Genomic DNA, 18,948 nt, shown 5'->3' with positions numbered 1-18,948 from the left:
AGAGCGACCTTACAGTCAACGGAGCCACACGCAGCACCGAGGTCGGGGAAGCAGGGGACCCTGGCGAAGATGCAGGCAACACCACCGTCCCAGTGGAAGAGTCAATGGCGACAATGATCCCCATGGTAGAGTCAGATGCAACCTGAACAACCTCCACAACCTCGACAGGAGACAAAGGAATGTCCTACAATGGATTCGTTCAGACCTGTCTTGTGTACCCAAAATATCTAGATCTAAGGTTAGGGTTTGCAGAAGCTAACCACAACCAAAGTCATCACGCAGAGGAAGAAGAAGACCATCCGCGGCCAGTAGCCGCCGCCACAACCGCCGTCGCCGCAAGCCTCGCTGACCATGCGGGTGAGGAAGAGCCAGCCATGTCGCTAGATCGGGAAGGGTGGATGAGCTCGAAATGAAGGAAATGGGGGATTTGGATTTGCCGGTGAGAGAGCCGCCCCTATATACGGTGACAAAATTCAAGTGCAGTGACCTATTCATCCCGCAGAGATTTAACCATCTCGCGCGAGCTCGCACCATCTCCCACGGTGGCTCTGCAAGGACGCGGCGTTTTCCAGTTCTGCGGAAACATGGATGGCTCGCTAGAAACGGTCGAATGGGGCAGTACTGCAAAGCCTAACCCGAGGGTGCTTTGAGAAGCGGTTTGTGCAAGAACGCAGGCTTGGGCAGGTAACCAAACGGCCCAAAAAAAGCTAGGCTGATGCGAGCCAGGAGCTACCAAAGGCGCTCCTACACGAGGCAACGACACGTGAAGGCACACAAACTGCACCATCATCACAGCGTGGCTGTTACGGCTGTTCTGCTTGCACCCACTGACCCACCATGAGACGCGATGACACGCGTGCTCAGGGTTCACATTAGGTGACATGTGAAAGAACTTTTGATCGACAGAATATCATAATTATATAATCTGCCACATTTAAATCAGTAAATGCATCAACAAACACAAAAGCTGCACTAGCTAACGCCAGTCGCACATATCTTTATTTATTTGCTTCATGCCAAATAGAAACTCAACCCAGAACATTAAGATCGATGTCCATAAGATCAGTCCATCTATACAGTATACAGAGCTATCGTAATTCACCCACCATGTCCAACAGAACCATCTAAAGTATGACATACTGACACACCAAATACGGAGAAAATGGAATTCGTATCCCAAGATTATGCTGTATGGTCAAAAGAATGTCATTTATAACAAAATCCGATCACCCTGCGAGTCACCTCCATTCGCCTCATCCATCCTTGTGCTCCAACGAAAAACCAAGTGCAAAATGGAGCTCCAGGAACTCAAACACGGGCCCTAATCATGAGATGGTCCTTGCAGCTGAATAAGATTCGAGCGCTCGTGATAAGACGGTCCTTTTACTTACCAAGAGTTTAAGGGGGTTACTGATCAAGGGGATAACCTCTCGATGTGCCATACTGTGCTCCCATCTACTTCTCGCTGTGAATACTGCAGCCTGCTTATACCAAAGTATCATGTGTTCAAAACTACACTGCCTTGTTCAAGAATATTCAAACAAGGGTTTTTGACAGATTCAAAATGGGTTAACAAACTTAAAATAGCTAAAAAAATAGAAGAGGTGAAAAACATACCGGTCATGCAGACGAGACTGTTGGCCTTGCCAGAACTCAAAAAGATTTGGTGTCAACCGGTAGCCACCCCAGTAATCAGGTTTCGGGATGAAGCTGCTGCAGAAACAGGAAACAACAAACGAGGTTTAAACAACATACTGGGATTCAGGTTTTGCAGCTAACATGAAGCAGCTAGCTAAAGATTGTTACAGCTCAGAGTACCATGCCATCTGCCGTAGAGACATCTAATGCAAGGTCATAGGTAATATATTCCAGCAAATACCGAGATAATGGATCTGGAGCCTTTGAGTTGTACTACCTCTGATCATATTTAATCGACACCAGCTATATACGTACGTAAGCCATTTCCTTGCAGCACACGTGTCGATTAAATCCAACCGGAGGGAGTACTCTACAGACTAAACATACATAATCTGGTGAAACGGTACAATATCCATATCTCTCACAGGAGGTAGAACAGAGAGTAGATGAATCCATTTCCCGCGCTCCAGAGATAAGAGATAGAGAGTAACCACAATGCACTGAAGCTCTAATGGAGAAGGATCATTACACTGCATACTTTGCATAATATTGTATGGACAGGACAAATGATGTGCATATTATGGGTTTGGTTCGCAGCCTCACTTTGCCAAGCCAAATTTTGGCAGTTTGGTATGTGTTGTTCTTGGCACACTTTACTATCCATATGGCCCACCGGTCATAGAGTAAAATTATGGCTCAATTTCTCATCCACACTTTACTATCCATATGGCCCACCGGTCATAGAGTAAAATTATGGCTCAATTTCTCATCCACACTTTTGTGGCTGCCACACTTGCCAAACTTAGGCCTGCCAAATTGTGGCCGAGAACTAAACAGCTCCTATAGGTACGTTTGGATCCTAGGCTAAAACAGTTATAACCTTGCCAGGCTAGGATATGCGTTTGGTAATGCAAAAAAATATCTTGCTTTTGAGGGCTAACTAGCCTCACGGGGCTAGGAAAACCTCGCCGCGAGGGGAGAGCCGATTCGGCTCGCTTCTGACGGCGAACTACTACACGCGCAAAAAATGTCCCATGATCCTCACTTTCCGTTGAGTTGATGTGTTGGCTTTCCTCCAAAAGCAACCATAACAATCCATCCAAATGACTAGCCCGCTTGCAATTGCCAGCAAAAGTAAACAGCCCAGCCAAACGTCTAGCCAAGGCAGACTTTGCTAAGCCGAGCTGGGTTAGCTGGCTAGCTCAGCTATGCCCCATCTAAGCAATGGAACCAAACGCTCACATTCAAAATTGATAAACTGACAATATCAAAGCGTATTAATCGAACATAACTTCAGCAAACCATATTCCAGCCTATTTATTGTGGTTCCATGAAGTAGCATGGGCATCTTGCTAGTGATTGTAACGGTAGCACCACTTTGAAAGATTCATGGTCTTTGGCTGCTATATGTGAAACTAGGTCTATGGCTGCTGGGTTGCTCTGTCTGAATCTTTCAAAGTGGTGCTACCATTACAATCACTAGCAAGATGCACATGCTACTTCATGGAACCACAATAAATAGGCTGGAATATGGTTTGCTCAAGTTATATTCGATTAGTACTCTCCAAGCGGTGCCATCCGGTAGGGAGTGCACTCTCCAAGCGGTGCCGGCGACAGAAAGCTCGCTGGCAGGGACGTGACTTCCATGTAGTTCTGGCTATGACGAGTTCGCTGGAAGGGGGTGCAGCCTCCTCACGGTTCCGGTAACGACAATGTAGCAGCAACGTGAAGAGAGGCGGATGAAAAAGATACAACGAGGAATGATGACAGAAGTAGATATCGGGCAGGATGCAAGATACAACGAGGAATAATTGGCAAGTACGTTGAAGTCACATTTGTTCCCAAGCAGATAGAATCAGAAACATGGCGATATGCTTCTGATTTAGGCATGAATACAAACACACAAGGACAGAAAAACATGAAAACTTGCACCTAATAATTGACAAAATCACAGGCATAGCAATAATTACTGTCTAAGTAAATCAAAACGTCTCACACGGGTTTGTCCAGCCCACTTATCAGGGCTGAGGTGAAAGTGAACGGATGACCACCAAATGAACTTTAATAGTAGGTGTGGTAAAACAGAAATACACTGCTTGGGAACAAAGCAGCTTATGGTGAATTACTCGAAACAAGAAAAGTAGGAAACATGCAATGGAGCGGTAGGCATGTTGACTCACCCATCCGAATATTTTTGTTCCAGTTCCTTGTACGCCTGTTGAAGAACGTCCCTTCCAGAAATTACAGTGCTCTAGAAATAGCATAGTTAATATCTATTTATTTTCTTGTTTCATCCATTTCATATTTCTAGTGATAAAGACAGATATGTGACCAAAACTAGATCGGCAATACCTGCTTGCTAACTATGGCACCAAGCTGACTTCCACGTGGGCGGCTGTGGAAATACTTTTCAGACTCTTCTTCTGAAACCTTCTGAACCAACCCTTCTACTCTAACCTGTGCGACAATAAAGGTCAGCATCATCAGCCAACAGGAGGTCTCAGTATGTGCTAGTCTATTTGTCAGTTCAAATACATGTGTTGCATGGGAGCGTTCAAAATAATGGAGTAATGAATCGGACATCCGACTGGATTTACAGAAATATGTGGTAAATATGTATTCAACTATGCAGTGGGACATTTGGTTTAAAAAACGAAAAATGAGTGGTATACAAATACTAAACTGAAATTACCCAAGATAAAACTATCATTTATTTGCGTCGAAGACATATTTCAACTCGCAGACCATTTCCAGATTATCTTTTTAGTGCTCTTGACTAAATTTTCTTTCCAAGTTGATTACCTAACATTGACAAGTTAATTATAAGGTTGTTTCAAGTCAATTTAGTAGTACCAAACAGAAGTTTTATTTGGTAAATCTGATGCCTAGTTTCAAAATGAAAGACAGAACTAATTGTGCTGATAGTACAACAACTTGGCGTGCAGGTACATATTAGCCATCAAGTTGAAAAAATGCAACGGATTAGTCCACAAACTTGGCTCACAGTTTCATTTTGGTCCAAAAAAAGCCACCTCGGGCTCTGGTCGCACCCACGTGGCATGCTAGCATGGTTAGTGCCACACGTATAGTGCAGAGGAGTTTGCCACACCTTGGCTAGCCCTGTAATTTGGCATATAACCCCATAACCTTCCCACAAATCGCATGAAAAGGCCCCTCTCTATTCCCCTCATCTTCATAGATTTCATTTTATTCTCTAATCATCCTATAAATATTCCCCTAAAACCATCCTCTGACCTACATCCTCTGACCTACATGATTGCAATCATTTGATTGGCTTTTCAGACGCAATCCAAGTCCAGATGGCAGCACCAATAATTGGCCATAGACCAAAAATGCTACGTTAGCAAGTCTCTGCTGGGCAACAGCCCTCTAGTATCCTGGCCCTAGTGTCTTCTACCAAAGAACTTTCAATGTTTTAGCACAAAATAATGAAGGTCAAACAACAAGTATTGCAATTGTACTTCCATAACATTGGTCATGATCAGAAAAGGGTAACATGACCATATAACTTACTGTGCAGAACAAAGCTCATTTTCCTTCATTCATATGAACATACTTGGACATATTCTATCGGCAAAGGTCTCCAAGATGCAAACCATAAATTTATCACACAGAACAGATTTGTGGTCTTGTGAGGCCTAAAGAACCATCATTCTCGGTGAAAAATGGATAACCAATCACAAAAAATCTGTCAGATCATCGCCCCCCAAACCCTATCAAAACCGCACCAAAACTTCTAAGGATCTGTGAGATTAGGGCAACATCTGACAGTATTGTGTCCCTTGATCGCCATACCTTCGACGACGCGTTTCCATCTCCATCAAGGGTTACAGTTACTGCATCCAAATCATCCGCAAAGTGGCCACAAAGAACTCAGAGTGAAGAGACAAGAGGTGGAAGGACTGGAAACGCGGCGAGAAAAAATGGGAGTCCTAATTGCAAAAGGTGCATGGCGCCCTGACGTTTTGGTTTCACGTGCTTCACTTGCCACGCTAGCACGGCGTGTAGGTGAGATTGGCCTGAGTGGCTCAGTTTGGACCAAGATGAACCCGTGAGCCAAGTTTGTGGACTAGTTCATTGTTTACAGCTTTTGATGGACTAAAATGGGCCCACACGCCAAGTTGTACCTCTGGGGCAATTACCTCAACTATACCGCATGAGTTTATACCATATTACGTTACTCCTTATTAAATGAATACACCTGATGCATCAATGCTTATTATTCATTTACTCATAACTGTAACGTGACAATGAGACCTAGTCAATAGTAATTACCAAATACATGACAGAACAATGAAGACTGTAGGGTTTGAAAGGAGCCAATAAAGGCAGATGGTATATCAGATGAGATTGCTTAACAGACTATTATACAAATAAACACAACACAACCAGTTCATGCTGAAGAGCTGAGACCCTATTTCACATATCTGACACCAAACATAGTGGTTGTTTTAAAAAAGGACTAGGATTGTGTTAGACTATTAGTGTGAGAATTTGTATTGTGTTAGTTATTCAAAAGATCATTCACCCTCTTGCTACTGCAGGCAATAATATTATTTGTTCACCCTCTTGCTGCTGAAGGAAACAAAATGATCGTATAATCACTAGTGTTCGCGCTTGGTAAAATCACCTGGCGGTTCATCTCATTCCAGTAGAAAAGAAGTGCAGCATTTGAATTTTCTGACAAATCATGTGCCTTTTGGCTACCATAATTTGTGTACCTGCACAGATACCATGAAAGCATGAGGAAAAAAAATGTAGGGATCATCGGAATGGATAACAGATTAAAACGTTGATTTTTAGCTTACCAAACGAAGCCATGCTTATCAAAACCTTTTAGAAGAACCATTCTTGAAGAACTGCCCACAAATTAACAACAAAGACTGTTATCTAACATAAACAAAAGCAAACCGTTCCTAAAGCTGAAAAGAACATCAAGGCAGAAAGAATCGTACGGTTTTCCTGCTTTACTGACAGTTGTTAAAGCCATGGCATTTGGTTCTCGCAGGTTAGCAGTAACTGCTTCATCAAACCATTTACGGAACTGCAGCAAAGAGACAGTCATCCGAAGAAAGCATTATTGATAAATAAGCTCACTATTTCCAGAATTGCTTCAACTTAATCATACCTGGTCAAATGGATCAGGGATCACTTCATGCTCAAGAAGTTCTGGGGAAATATAATTTTCCCTCAGTGATGAAATGTCAACTGATGGTGCTTTTCCAATTCTCACACACATTGAGGAGCCAGGATATGGAGGAAGTTCGAGCCCATATTTGCTCGAAATAGGAGGCGGAACAAATCTACCCCCGAGAAAATGGTGTGGGCCAGTAAATTTTTTCGCACAGAGCTTTGGTGCAGTCAGTGATACCTACACATTCCGCAATAACTTAAGAACTGGAATTTTCAATGGTTAAACGGCTACCTCAAAGGTTGATGCATGAATTCATCCAAAAATCTTCTAAATAGATACTAACCAGCATATCAGGCTTAATTCCTCCTCCATTGACATCTCCCTCTTCTACATGCCACCCAGAAGGAATATCAACAGAAACGATTGGCGGCCTTTTCGCTAAATCATCATTAGCACTCAGAGAAACAAGCATTTGGACAAGATCATCAAAGGGTGGTCGGGGTGTTCCTGAAAAGTAGTTTACGTGAAAATATAATTTGAATCAGTCAGAAAAACAACACCAGAGCCTGTTATTTCGATTCAATTCAGTTCACTCCTGGCACCATTCTATAAGGTTACATATCATTGATGATTTTATAAGGTTCTGCGTTAAACTAAGCGACTTGCTCCCAGCACCATTCTATATACCTATATTCCAAAATACCATGATATAGGGTTCAGGGAGAGGGGAGAGTAATCTCATGTATTTACTTAATAATCATAGTCTATGTCAGTTTGATCAAACACAAGTTATTCAAAAAAGCAAACTACTCATTTATCATCTTGAAAATCATTGTTTTTAAAGCTGGGAGCTCAGCCATTGTTTCAACAAGATAATGCATGAATTAATTCTGGTTTGTACAGGTTATGTGTTATGTATACATTGATCAGTTCCACAATTCCTGCTAAAGGATAGATAACAACAACATTGTTTCAATGAGACCATATGAAGTACTTAACAAATCATATGGCACAGAATATTCACGGAATAGAGCAAGGGAGACATGTAAGTGATAAAATATCCAGCACACGCTTTACATTCAATCAGTGAACATATATCAGAACATTACAAAAGGTTAAAATATTATCAAAATCCACATACCATGAAATATTATCAAAAAATCTGGGACAAGCTTTACATTTAATCAGTGAACATATATCAGAACATCACAAAAAGATAATTTATTATCAAAATCCACATACCATGAAATGAGAAGCCAAACATCGCATCAATAACAATGTCAAACTGGCCTGGTAAGTCGTGAAATAGATCTTCAACAGGAAGGAACGGGATATCCAGTGATTCAAGCTAGAAGGCAAAGACGGTTAAAATAATAATGTTGGAAAAATAGGTAAAATATGGCACGCCAAGAAAGCTGCGGAGTCCGTCAGAGAATACCTGAGTAACAAGGCCAGAATACAGAGGTTTGGCTGTACGTTTTGGATAACAAACGAAGGGCTTGTATCCGAAATGATAAAGATGACGAGCAGCAACGAGACCATCACCACCGTTGTTTCCTGGACCACAGATGATAAGAACCCTTGTATGTTCACTCAACTTATAAACCTGTATTGACCACAAAAAAAAATCAGAAAACAGAAAGTATCTCGAACTAAGAATTGGTGTACAAAAGGGAACCGAAAAGACAAACAGGCTCATGGACATGGATGCCAGCTCATAGAGACTATGTTAATACAATCTTCTAGTATGTGTGATGATCAGATCCCCATTTTTTCGACTAGTTAGTGGGAGTTCACAAGTATGAAGAGACCATAATAGCAATCTCATCACTAGTCCTTTAATGGGATATTTATCCATCATACCACAACAACAGCAAGCTACTGATGCATAGTCTAAACAGTCAAATTTGTTCAGATAACTAGCCTGTTCAATTCAAATTAGCACGTCAACAACCATGACAGCAAGTTCCATGGCAGCTCCATGTCCTTACTAACCACGGACTTAACTTTTTTTCTTTTCTTTTGAAGCATTTAATAACATCTTTAGAAACATAGTAGAAAGCGAGTATTAGCTGCAATATACCTCCGCAACGGCTTCCGCGACGCTCAGCCCCGCGAGCTCCTGCACGCACGCACGCACGCCCGCCCGAATCAAATGAAGCGATCAGTGCAAGAACCACCCAGTAGCGATAGATGGAAGGTTCCCGTTCACTTACCATGAGCTGATCGACGCTAAAGCCGAGGGGCCCCATGAGCTGCTGGTCGATCTCCGCAGCGTCGCGCTGCGAGAGGTGCGTCACCTCCGTAGCGGCCGCGGCCGCCGCCGACGTCGCCAGCGACGCCATGGCCCGCGTGCGCGAGGGTGACAGGGCAGCTAACCGCGCGGCGGCGGCGGCGGCGAAGAAGGCAAGGGCGCGGCGGGGCGGGGGCGGGGGCGGGGGCGGGGGAGGGAGGCGGCGGTGTGGGCTAGGGTTTTGGGCCGTAGGAGTGGCGGAGGGAGCGGCGGCGGTGGGTGTAGGGAAGGTGGAGAGGAAAAATGGCATAGCACGGGTGGTGGTGGTGGCGAGGCCGGATTTGGTCCAGATTCTGGACGCGGCGGTCAGCATCCCCCGCTGGCGGTGGCGGGCAGCTCAGCTGGCTGGGTTGCGACTGCGCCAGTAGACTACCAGTACAGTACAGTACTATCTCGAGTGTCCGAAGACAACCGGCGTCGGCCCAAGTGGGGCCCACGAAGCACAAGTCGAGAAGAAGATGCCACTCCTCCCCGCCCCATTCCGAGCTCTCTTCTCTCCTACCTCCGCCGCCGCCTCCGCCTCCGCCTCCGACGTGCCGCCGCGCCTTGTCCACCGCCTTCGGCCGCCGCTCGCGGGGGCTTTCCTCTTCCTCAGCCTAGGAGCCGTCGCGGGCTGCGCACTCTCCACCCGCCGAGTCCCCTTCCTCCGGTAACCCATGCTCCTCTCTCCCTCTCTGCCCTCGTAGTTAATTCCCAGATTTTTAGTGGACTCCGTTAATTAACAAACCGTGATTCATATTCATGGTGATTCGGCTCAAATCTGGGAGGATCTTCACAGACAGGCTACGCTGGTTGGTTGGGATGGGTCAGCACCTAATAATGTCTTTAGCCTTTGTGATTATTATCTCGTGGATTAGTTGTCGTCTTGTCGATGAACTAGGAGGCAATCAAACACTTGCAGTAGAATTTACAATCATCCATTGGCTGTTGTTACCTAAAACTTGCATTAAGGCATGCTTGGCTTGATAAATAATGTTCTGAATATCGTAAAAACAAAAGGAAAAAAAAAACCCAATAGACTGCACTGCACTGTTAACTCAGTGTAATGGATCATACTAATTCAGCCCATCTGTCTCCCAACGCTAGTGGATTTCTCCAATATTGTTGCGGTTACCTCCATAGCGTTTCAGATAAAAGCCGATGCGTTTCGGTGTGTCGCTAATGCTATAAGTTCGATAGTCTGAAGTAGTAACACATTAGCATTTAGAACCCTGTGGATTCTATGTGAGTCCGTGGTTACATTGTTTTTCCTAATGTGAAAAATACTTGGTAGTAACAGTTCTGAGACTTTACAGGGCGAGAAGTTTCAGTTCTGCTCGAATGGAGTCTACTTCCACGACAGTGCCTTCCATTGTTGTGTATGTGACAGTTCCGAATCGGGAAGCAGGTACTTTTACCTATGTCATTTCTCCATCCCCCGCTCCCTCATTGGGTGTTTAAATATGATATCATTACTCATCCTGAAAAAATGGAAAAGATGTAAATATGATATGATAACGCTATATATTTGATCCATCCTGAAAAAGTAAAAGCAATAATATATGATATGATAATGCTCAGCGCATGGGTCCTTCGTACCAGATTTGATTCAATCTGAAAATGGAAAAGCTGTAAATAGGATATGATAGCACTTAGGAAAGCGTTCCCTTGTATTAGGCGAAGCAACTCCCTCATCCTAGACATGATGCTCTTCCTGCGCTCTGCAATGGTCGTTTCCTTCGTCTTCGTCTCCGGAGTCACGTCCTCCGTCAGCCCCATGTGGCCATAACCGACTCCGATCCTCGTCGATGATGGGCAGGGCCTAGTAACACGCATACTGCTCCACACCGCCAATGTTCCCCATGTCGAGCCATGCATGATTCATTAAAACTTAGCAAGCAATTAAACATAGTGGTAGCTGTGGTTGAGCACTTGAGCAGTGTTCAATGCAAAGTTATACATATCTGTTGGCGGACAAATGTCGATCTAAACTGGCTCTAATAGCTTACACTTGACACCACATGCACCTATGCATATATGTATGCAGCTAACCTGCCTGGAGAATTGATTGACCACCATGCGCATGCATATGTTAAATGCTTCTTGACAAGTTGTATGTCATTTTAAAACAGCACTAAGAAATTTAAAATGGCTCTCTTTTATTTTCAGTTATCTTATTATTTATTTTCTTTTGCTGCAGGCAAAAAGCTATCAGAAAGCATAATCAGTGAGAAGCTTGCTGCGTGTGTGAACATAGTGCCGGGTGGGAGCTGTGTTCTCTCTCTCTCGAAGTTATAGGCACTCAAGTTTAGCAGACTCTTGTCAATTTACCATCTTCTACAGTAGTTTCCTGCGTTCACTTGAACCTCATCATCTCGTTCAGTTTCTATTCATCATGGCATGCACTTTAGCAAATTGACTTCTCCATGCCTTGACTTGTATTGTGGTAGCTGAGGTTCAACAGAATCATTGTTTGGGATTCTAGTTGAATTAACTGAATATATGACCTTCATCAAGATCTTCAAGATCTCTTCAACTGCAGAGCTTAGCTTCTGCCTGTGCATATGCATTGGAATTGGAATAGTTGTGGACATGTTAATGTGTGGGCGAGTTGACATGCTTGACTTGGTTGTTTATTTAGAACATATGGGTGCAATGATGACAAAATATTCTATCAAGCTCTACTCTTTGCTAACAAAACAATAGTTGTATATGAACTGATGTATATGCATTATTTGGCCAGATTGATTTACAGATTAGCTACCTCATCTTCTTTTGATAGTTTCTTATTTTCAGTCATCATATGAAATCGTCATATATCCTCTTGAACCTATTTTAATTGGTATTCTCGTCATTTTCCAGGGATCGAATCTGTTTACTGGTGGGAGGGAAAGGTACATTTCTATTTATACTTTCCTGACCAGGATAATCTGCGGTGCTTATTGTTCATTCATCATTTTCACCATGAACACCTTTCCATGGGATGTTTGACCATTCTATTACAAAAGTAGAGATGTTCTGTTTTCCTCAATCTGTTCATTCCTCAGGTGCAAACTGATGCTGAGGAGTTGCTCATCATCAAGACCAGAGAATCTCTTCTAAGTGCCTTAACTGAACATGTCAAAGCTAACCATGAGTATGAGTAAGTTCTGTGCTATTTATGATGATCTATCTACTTCTTAATATGAATTTCGAACAAACAGAGTATAATGTCAAACATATTAACCATCTTGAACGGTGATTTACTGTTTGATCTTCTTTATGCAGTGTTCCTGAAGTCATTGCTTTGCCGATAAGTGGAGGCAACCTCAAGTACCTGGAGTGGCTCAAGAACAGCACTAGAGAAAACTGATCTGGCTTCAGCTTAGCCTCACTGCATGCGTTTGTGAGTAGCCGGTGATGTGGAATGACTGTTGTGATTCGAGATATCAAGTTTGTGCAGAAAGACTTTGGTCTCTAAGTGTTGATGGCATCGTCGTGATGAATTGGTTAATCTTTAGTCTCCTGTCCTAGGGTCGAATAAACTTTGTGTAGCATCAAGACAATTTGCACATGAAGTCCTGTTTGCCGCACTCTTGTACTATTGCACCGTGTTCTTTTCATATCTCTCTTAAAACATGCACAATATTTATCAACAATTCATACCTTTATTCCAAAGGCACGAATTGAGGACGGATAGATGCTGAAGGGACATCAACTGTCATTTCAGAAGGCTAAACACATTCGCTTATAAAGCAAAAAAGTGACAGTTATCTAGGCTTCGTTTGGTTGTATTTCCTGGCTCGCGCGAACAATCTTTGGGGTGTCTGGATGATATGACTGATGCGATTCAGGCGATGCAGCACATTTCATCAAGTAAATCATTTCTACTTTTAACAAAGGGACGGTCTACTAATAAGTTGTATAGTTTTCTTTACTTCGTCACCTTTCTGGTCCGTTCGATTTTCATCCAATGGCCCACAGAGACCGATGTATCATCACTGACCACTCAACCCCCTGTCTTCCTTCACTTGACATCTCCCGCATCCGACTCTAACTACACAATGACCATCAGTGTTGCTGCTGCCGCCCCGGAGTGCATGGCTTTCTTCTCTGATGCCGGCGGCCTCACCCCCAAACAGTACATCGCGTACTCTCCAATGCTCCAATCTTGCCTCTGCCTCAAGAATCTAGCAAAGCTCTATAAAACTGCAGACAGCTTAATAAAAAAAACACATAAACACATTTCACAAAATGTTGGAAAAATCTACCACATTTGTTTTTATTTGTGGGAGAAGCATGATTGGCATCTTGTTTGTTTAACGAGCCATCATATAATTGAGGGTATATAGGGGCACTTTGAATAGTCCCACTACTGATGGTTCCACTGCAATGTTAGCCCACCAAGTATCCGCCACCACTTCAAGGAAGTCAATGAGTTTGGGACAAAAGGCAGCAAAGTGGAGATGATGGGCTCATGACGTGCGAAGTGAGTTGTCTGAAGCCGAGGACGTAGCTGGCAATCGGAGGAATTGCTTCTCCCAGTCGACAATAGCAGAAGAAGTGATCAAGACACACCAGAACACACCAACATAGGATTGTCACGCTCGTTAATCCATGTGCCCGTCGGCCATGAAGATGAATCTCCTTCAAGGCTTCAACTCGAGCTCGTGAAGAATGGAAGCGAGACATACAACGTCGATCTGAGTTGCCAATGTATTCTTGTCTGCAATCTGCATCCTGGTAGATCAGGTTGAAGTCAGGCGATGACAGCCCAAGGCTCTGGATGGGAAGCACCAAATGCTATAGTGTAAACGGCAGAGAAAGGACTGCTAAAAGCTTTTTATAACGCAAACATGTGCGGTGTGATCGTATGCCCTGTCTACAACGGATCCAGATCCCATTCCGAATACAGTTTAGAGGATTTATCATAGGACAAAAAGCGTTTCAAGGAAAATAAGTTTCATGTTTTCTTGTTTTAGCTGGCAAAATAGTTTCATGTTCCTGCAGGCTGCAGGGAGCTGGAAGCCTGGAAATTGTATCCGGATCTTCTCTAGTAATGTGGAGAAAATCACATTCAGAGGTTGCACAGCCACATTGATCTGGATCCTTGTATTTTGATCACAGCGCCCATCAAAGCATAAACTTATGCAGATCCTTCGTACCGGATCCCAATGCAGCCATGCAGGCCTTGGATGCCTGCTCTTGAAACTCCCGAATCTCGGTGAGTAGTGCAAGCATGCATTCAGATTTGATTACACTACTAAAGTACTCCTTGGAGCGAAGAAGTTCTGAGGATCATAATTTACCTTTCTTCAGGTTCAGTAGCTTAGCAACGTAAGTTTCTAACAAGCAATTGCCAAAAAAAAAATTCTAACAAGCAAAAAAGCCAGGAGCAGTAGTGATACAAATATGTGTGAAAGAAGTACGTAACCAATGATCAAGCAAAACACAAAGCGTCTTCGCTCCAGCAAAACACTACTTGCAAAATAATTGAACAACTAAAAGTTTGCGTTCGTTGAAGAATTTCTCCCATGCTTCATAATTTTTAAAAATATAGGATCGATTTACAGGCAGTGATCGACGCGGCGGAAACACGGGACGAAAAACGCGAGTTCAGTGCCCTGTACTAGCACAGTACAGGTCGAGCGAGTACAGGTACTGCTAGACATGCTCTAATGCACCAAATCAGAAGAAAACCACATCGCAACATAAGACAATAACAATAATTCCTTTTCTCTATCTTTATACTTCGGTGAGGTGTCAGATGTTGAAGGATTGCAATTCTACTATGTAAAAAGTACAATCCAGGAGTTATCAACGTTACAGTTATATCACTACAAAACTATATACAATATCTCAAAACTGAAAAGAGAGAAAGAGAGATGTGTATAAAGCAAGGAAATGATCATTTACCTTGATCAACAAAACCTTGCACATCCACAAGATGTTCAAAATAAGACACGACCTCAACACAGCTGAAACTGAAACAGGCAGCACAGAGGCAGTGACATTGGATAATATTCTAACAATAAAAATCAAATCTATCAATTCCGCATGATGGCAGTAAGAAGATTGCAATTTGAACTTCAGAAATGCTCAACTCCAACTCAACTTGAGAGCAAACCAAAATGCATCCTTTGCGAACATCCAAAACAAAAAAAACAACAACATTTCAAAGATTACCATGATCTCTCCTTCACAAGAGAACCCAGATGGCCAGATGATAGAAGGAAAATGAGCAGAAGCATGCTCCATATATGACAATTCAATTAGACGAAAGAGACATTAAACCAGAGGACACCCTGCATATCATCAGATGAAAACAGGCACATACAAAACAAGATGCATCGATCCTGCATTGTCTTTGAGCATCCAATACACTACAAAAGGAGCCACATTTGGCATTTTCCGCGGCCACGATCTTCATCGTTAACAAAGACAGCTAAAATCCTACACTTCCATCAGGTACTGAACATGCGCATACAAAAGAAGATGCATCGATCCTGCATTGTCTTTGAGCATCCGAGTCCCTACAAAAGGAGCCACATTTGGCATTTCACGATCTTCATCGTCAACAAAGAAAGCTTCGTAGGTAGGCTGCAGCAGCTAAATTCCCATATTTCCACCAGAAACTAAACCCAACTAGGCCGATAGGATACTACTAGAGTTACCAATTTTTAGCAGTTAGTATAGCACGGGGATGATCAGGGTAGCTCCTGGAGGAATCCCGTCTCGTCAATGCGGAATCCCAGCTCACTCAGATCCACGGATTCGTTGATGTTGATTCCGCTGTCGCCATTGCTGCCAAGGCTCAGCCAATCCATCTGCACCTCCTCGTCGGCCTTGAGGTTGGCGACGGTGGACGTCTTCTCCTCCTCCTCTTCCTCCTCCTCCGCCTCGACGCGGGCTCTGCCCTTGAGGCACACGCCAACCTTCTTCCTGGAGGTGGGTCTCACGCGGGATGGAATGGCAGAGGCGGGCGTGGCGGTGGCGGCGGTAGGGTTTGGGGTGGGGGATGGGGATGGAGGCGGAGCGGGGTTGAAAGGGGTGAATGGGGCCCAGCCTTGAGCGACAGCGGGCGGACCGAGCGGGAAGAAGGCCCAGGTGCAGAAGTACATGTCGGTGCCGGGGACGATGGGCGGCGGGGAGGGGAGCTCGTCGGCGGAGAAGACGCGGCGGCATGTAGCGACGGGGCAGAGGAGGCGGCGGGCGACGTAAAGACGCGGGAAGGAGTGGACGTAGCAGCAGTGCGGGCACGCCGTCCAGAATCCGTCGTCGGCGGAGGCGGAGAAGCCGGCGAAGTGGGCCATCCTGGTTGCTAGGGGTTGGGGTTTTGATGAGGGGAAACGAAACGAAACGAAACGCGAGTTGGGAGGGGAATGGTGGCGGCCTGGTCCTGGTCCTGGTTAGAGCATCCCCACTCGTTGGCGCTCCCCACGCCCAAATCTGGCGAAATTTTCGTCCGGATTGGATGAAGATTTGGCGTGGGGATTGCCGAAGTTTCAGCCGTCCCCCCGGCAGGAAACCCCCAACCTCGACCATTTAACATATTTCAAACAAATTCAACATAAAATTTAACAAGTTTGGCAAACAAGAGTACGAAAATTGCTGAAACAAATTCGGCGATAATCAGTACAATGTTTAACAAGTGCTGAAACAAATGAAGCACACAATTTCACAATTTTTCAAACAAATTAAGACAGACTAGTTGGCGTCGGCGTTGGCGTTGCCTCGGAGCCTCCATATGTGCTCCACCAGATCATCTTGCAGCAGCTGATGCATTGTAGAGTCTCGAATCTCCTGGCGCATAGCAAAGAAGGCGGCCCATGATGGAGGCACCTGGTGATTAGGCTGTGCAAGAGGACCCTCTCTCTCATATGGTGCTTCTTGCTCAGCCAGAGGAACCGGATGCTTTCGCTCATCTTCAATAATCATATTGTGTAGGCACACACAGCAGTTCATCACCTCCCACATCTGATCTTTGGACCAAGTCATAGCGGGGAACCGGACGACAGCAAATCTCTGCTGGAGGACACCAAATGCTCGCTCGACGTCTTTTCGGCAAGCTTCTTGTTTCTTGACAAACTCGCAAAGTTTGGGGGTGCCAGGGTTGGAGATAGTCTTCACAAATGTTACCCACTTTGGATAGATACCGTCTGCAAGGTAGTATCCTTTGTTGTAGTGCCGACCATTGATCACATAGTCCACCGGAGGAGCATGACCCTCAACAAGCTTGGAAAAGACCGGGGAGCAGTTTAGGACGTTGATGTCATTGTTGGATCCAGGCATACCAAAGAAAGAGTGCCAAATCCAAAGATCATGGGTAGCCACTGCTTCAAGTATCACAGTGCAGCCTTTTTTGTGACCCTTGTACATTCCCTGCCACGCAAACGGACAGTTCTTCCATTGCCAATGCATGCAGTCAATACTTCCAAGCATCCCTGGAAAACCCCTAGCTTCATTTGTTGCAAGGATCCTCTGAGTGTCTTCGACAGTGGGTGATCTCAAGAAATTGTCCCCGAACACTGCTATGATGGCCCTGCAGAACCGGTAGAAACAATCAAGGGCGGTGGACTCCGCCATCCGAAGATAGTCATCTGCAGTATCACCGGGAGCTCCATACGCCAGCATCCTCATAGCCACTGTGCACTTCTGCAGTGACGAAAATCCAACCAAACCAGTGCAATCCGCCTTGCATCTGAAGTAGGGATCAAAGTGGCGGATGGCATACACAATTTGCAGAAATAGCTTTCTGCTCATCCTAAAACGACACCGGAAAACACTCTCACCGTGCAATGGATTGTCGGCGAAGTAGTCGGCGTACAACATGCAGTAGCCCTCCATTCGCTGTCTCGACTTGCACTTCCGGCGACCTGGTGCCGACCCACCACGTCGACCAGTTGCCAGTCCGGCGTACATGCTAGCCAAGCAACCAAGGATCATCATGTGCTCGTCGTCTTGGGCGGCTGCTGCCATCTCTTCTTGCATAAGCTCGACGAACATCTGCTCCTCCTCTTCGTTCGAGTCCATGGCCGGCGAGGCAAATGGACGAACACCTGACGGGCGTGGTCGAGGCAACCCGAGCCGCGAGCGACGAGGAGCAAGCAGGCTGGAAAACAGGCCGGCGGAAGAGCAGCCAGATAGGCCGTCGTCCAAAGACGGCGGAATATAGGCAGGTGGGGAAGGAGGGGCGGCGGATTCTGGGCAACAAGCCGGCGGGGTGGTGCCGGCGGCGAGAGAGATACGAGGGGTGGGGGAGATTTTGAGCGATGTGGCGGTGGGGTTCGTGCGTCGAGTCACCGACAGATCGGGCCCTTCCCCGCTTTTCACTCATCCGGAGTCCCCGAGCGCTCCCCGGGGGGCCGGGGGTGGCGTGGGCTCGCCGGATGGATGAAGGGCCAAATCCGGACGAAAACGAGGAACCGGGGGCGCGACTGGACCGAATTACGCCGTCCGGATAGAAAAAACGCTCGCCGGGGGCCTCGACGGGGGCACGAGTGGAGATGCTCTTAGCTCAGGGAAACAAAGGGCAAACGGCTACTTTTCCGATTTTACCCCTCCTTCCGTCAAATCATGTTTTTCTCTAGGAGTAGCGTATGTCGTTGTACATAAGCCGGTTTAGGCCTTGTTTGGTACTAGTGTTTCAGTGGGAATTAGTGGGGATAATTATTGGGTGAATCACTGCTGTCACCCAATCCCCATAAAACCCCATCCCCAATCCACTAGATAGGGGTAGAGTATTGGAAATTGAAAAAATTACACTAAAATTTGGGGGAAAAGTGGGGATAAGTGGGGATTAAACTCTTTCATACTCTAGTACCAAACATGCATTGGGGATAAGTGGGGATTTAAAGTTTGGAGCGGATTATCCCCGCTAATCCCCACTAAAACTCTAGTACCA

At 45.1% G+C, this 18,948-nt stretch overlaps 3 protein-coding genes across 4 annotated transcripts; 1 reads left to right on the top strand and 2 right to left on the bottom strand.

Moving 5' to 3' along the window:
* Positions 1-957: 957 nt before the first annotated feature.
* On the bottom strand, positions 958-9,399 carry LOC127304662 (pyridoxine/pyridoxamine 5'-phosphate oxidase 1, chloroplastic). Of its 2 annotated transcripts, none has more exons than XM_051335281.2 (13): positions 9,010-9,399; positions 8,877-8,915; positions 8,232-8,399; positions 8,036-8,141; positions 7,137-7,300; positions 6,788-7,030; positions 6,615-6,703; positions 6,468-6,518; positions 6,290-6,380; positions 3,991-4,095; positions 3,819-3,889; positions 1,618-1,713; positions 958-1,481 (listed from the first exon to the last, which is right to left on the bottom strand). In XM_051335281.2, exons 1-13 carry the CDS (start codon positions 9,397-9,399, stop codon positions 1,415-1,417), a joined length of 1,680 nt encoding a protein of 559 aa, XP_051191241.1. In that variant the 3' UTR covers positions 958-1,414. The 2 variants fall into 2 exon arrangements, with proteins under 2 accessions (XP_051191241.1, XP_051191247.1); XM_051335287.2 differs by having other exon boundaries at positions 1,618-1,710.
* A 145-nt stretch (positions 9,400-9,544) lies between these two features.
* Positions 9,545-12,641, top strand: LOC127304677 (protein CutA 1, chloroplastic). The gene is made up of 6 exons (XM_051335294.2): positions 9,545-9,735; positions 10,382-10,473; positions 11,266-11,328; positions 11,928-11,959; positions 12,113-12,207; positions 12,333-12,641. Exons 1-6 carry the CDS (start codon positions 9,545-9,547, stop codon positions 12,415-12,417), a joined length of 558 nt encoding a protein of 185 aa, XP_051191254.1. The 3' UTR covers positions 12,418-12,641.
* Positions 12,642-15,332: 2,691 nt separating this feature from the next.
* Positions 15,333-16,427, bottom strand: LOC127295259 (uncharacterized). The gene is made up of 2 exons (XM_051325207.2): positions 15,719-16,427; positions 15,333-15,577 (listed from the first exon to the last, which is right to left on the bottom strand). The coding sequence occupies exon 1, from the start codon at positions 16,355-16,357 to the stop codon at positions 15,752-15,754; it is 606 nt and encodes a 201-aa protein (XP_051181167.1). The 5' UTR covers positions 16,358-16,427; the 3' UTR covers positions 15,333-15,577; positions 15,719-15,751.
* Positions 16,428-18,948: the final 2,521 nt, after the last annotated feature.

This window comes from Lolium perenne, chromosome 1 (genome assembly GCF_019359855.2).
Source record: "Lolium perenne isolate Kyuss_39 chromosome 1, Kyuss_2.0, whole genome shotgun sequence".
In the NCBI taxonomy this organism is placed as follows: domain Eukaryota; kingdom Viridiplantae; phylum Streptophyta; class Magnoliopsida; order Poales; family Poaceae; genus Lolium; species Lolium perenne.
The sequence above is the reverse complement of the archived record's forward strand: the minus strand, read 5'-3'. Positions and strand labels throughout refer to the sequence as shown.

Excerpts from the sequence above, each read along its gene's own strand:
- LOC127304662 (XM_051335281.2), bottom strand. The coding sequence starts at position 9,399 with ATGCTGACCGCCGCGTCCAGAATCTGGACCAAATCCGGCCTCGCCACC. Across the intron at positions 8,142-8,231 it reads ATTCTGGCCTTGTTACTCAG|CTTGAATCACTGGATATCCC; the intron begins GTATTCTCTGAC and ends TTTGCCTTCTAG. Across the intron at positions 6,519-6,614 it reads GTCAGTAAAGCAGGAAAACC|TTCTTCAAGAATGGTTCTTC; the intron begins GTACGATTCTTT and ends ATTTGTGGGCAG.
- LOC127304677 (XM_051335294.2), top strand. The coding sequence starts at position 9,545 with ATGCCACTCCTCCCCGCCCCATTCCGAGCTCTCTTCTCTCCTACCTCC. Across the intron at positions 10,474-11,265 it reads AGTTCCGAATCGGGAAGCAG|GCAAAAAGCTATCAGAAAGC; the intron begins GTACTTTTACCT and ends CTTTTGCTGCAG. Across the intron at positions 11,329-11,927 it reads GTGTGTGAACATAGTGCCGG|GGATCGAATCTGTTTACTGG; the intron begins GTGGGAGCTGTG and ends GTCATTTTCCAG.
- LOC127295259 (XM_051325207.2), bottom strand. The coding sequence starts at position 16,357 with ATGGCCCACTTCGCCGGCTTCTCCGCCTCCGCCGACGACGGATTCTGG.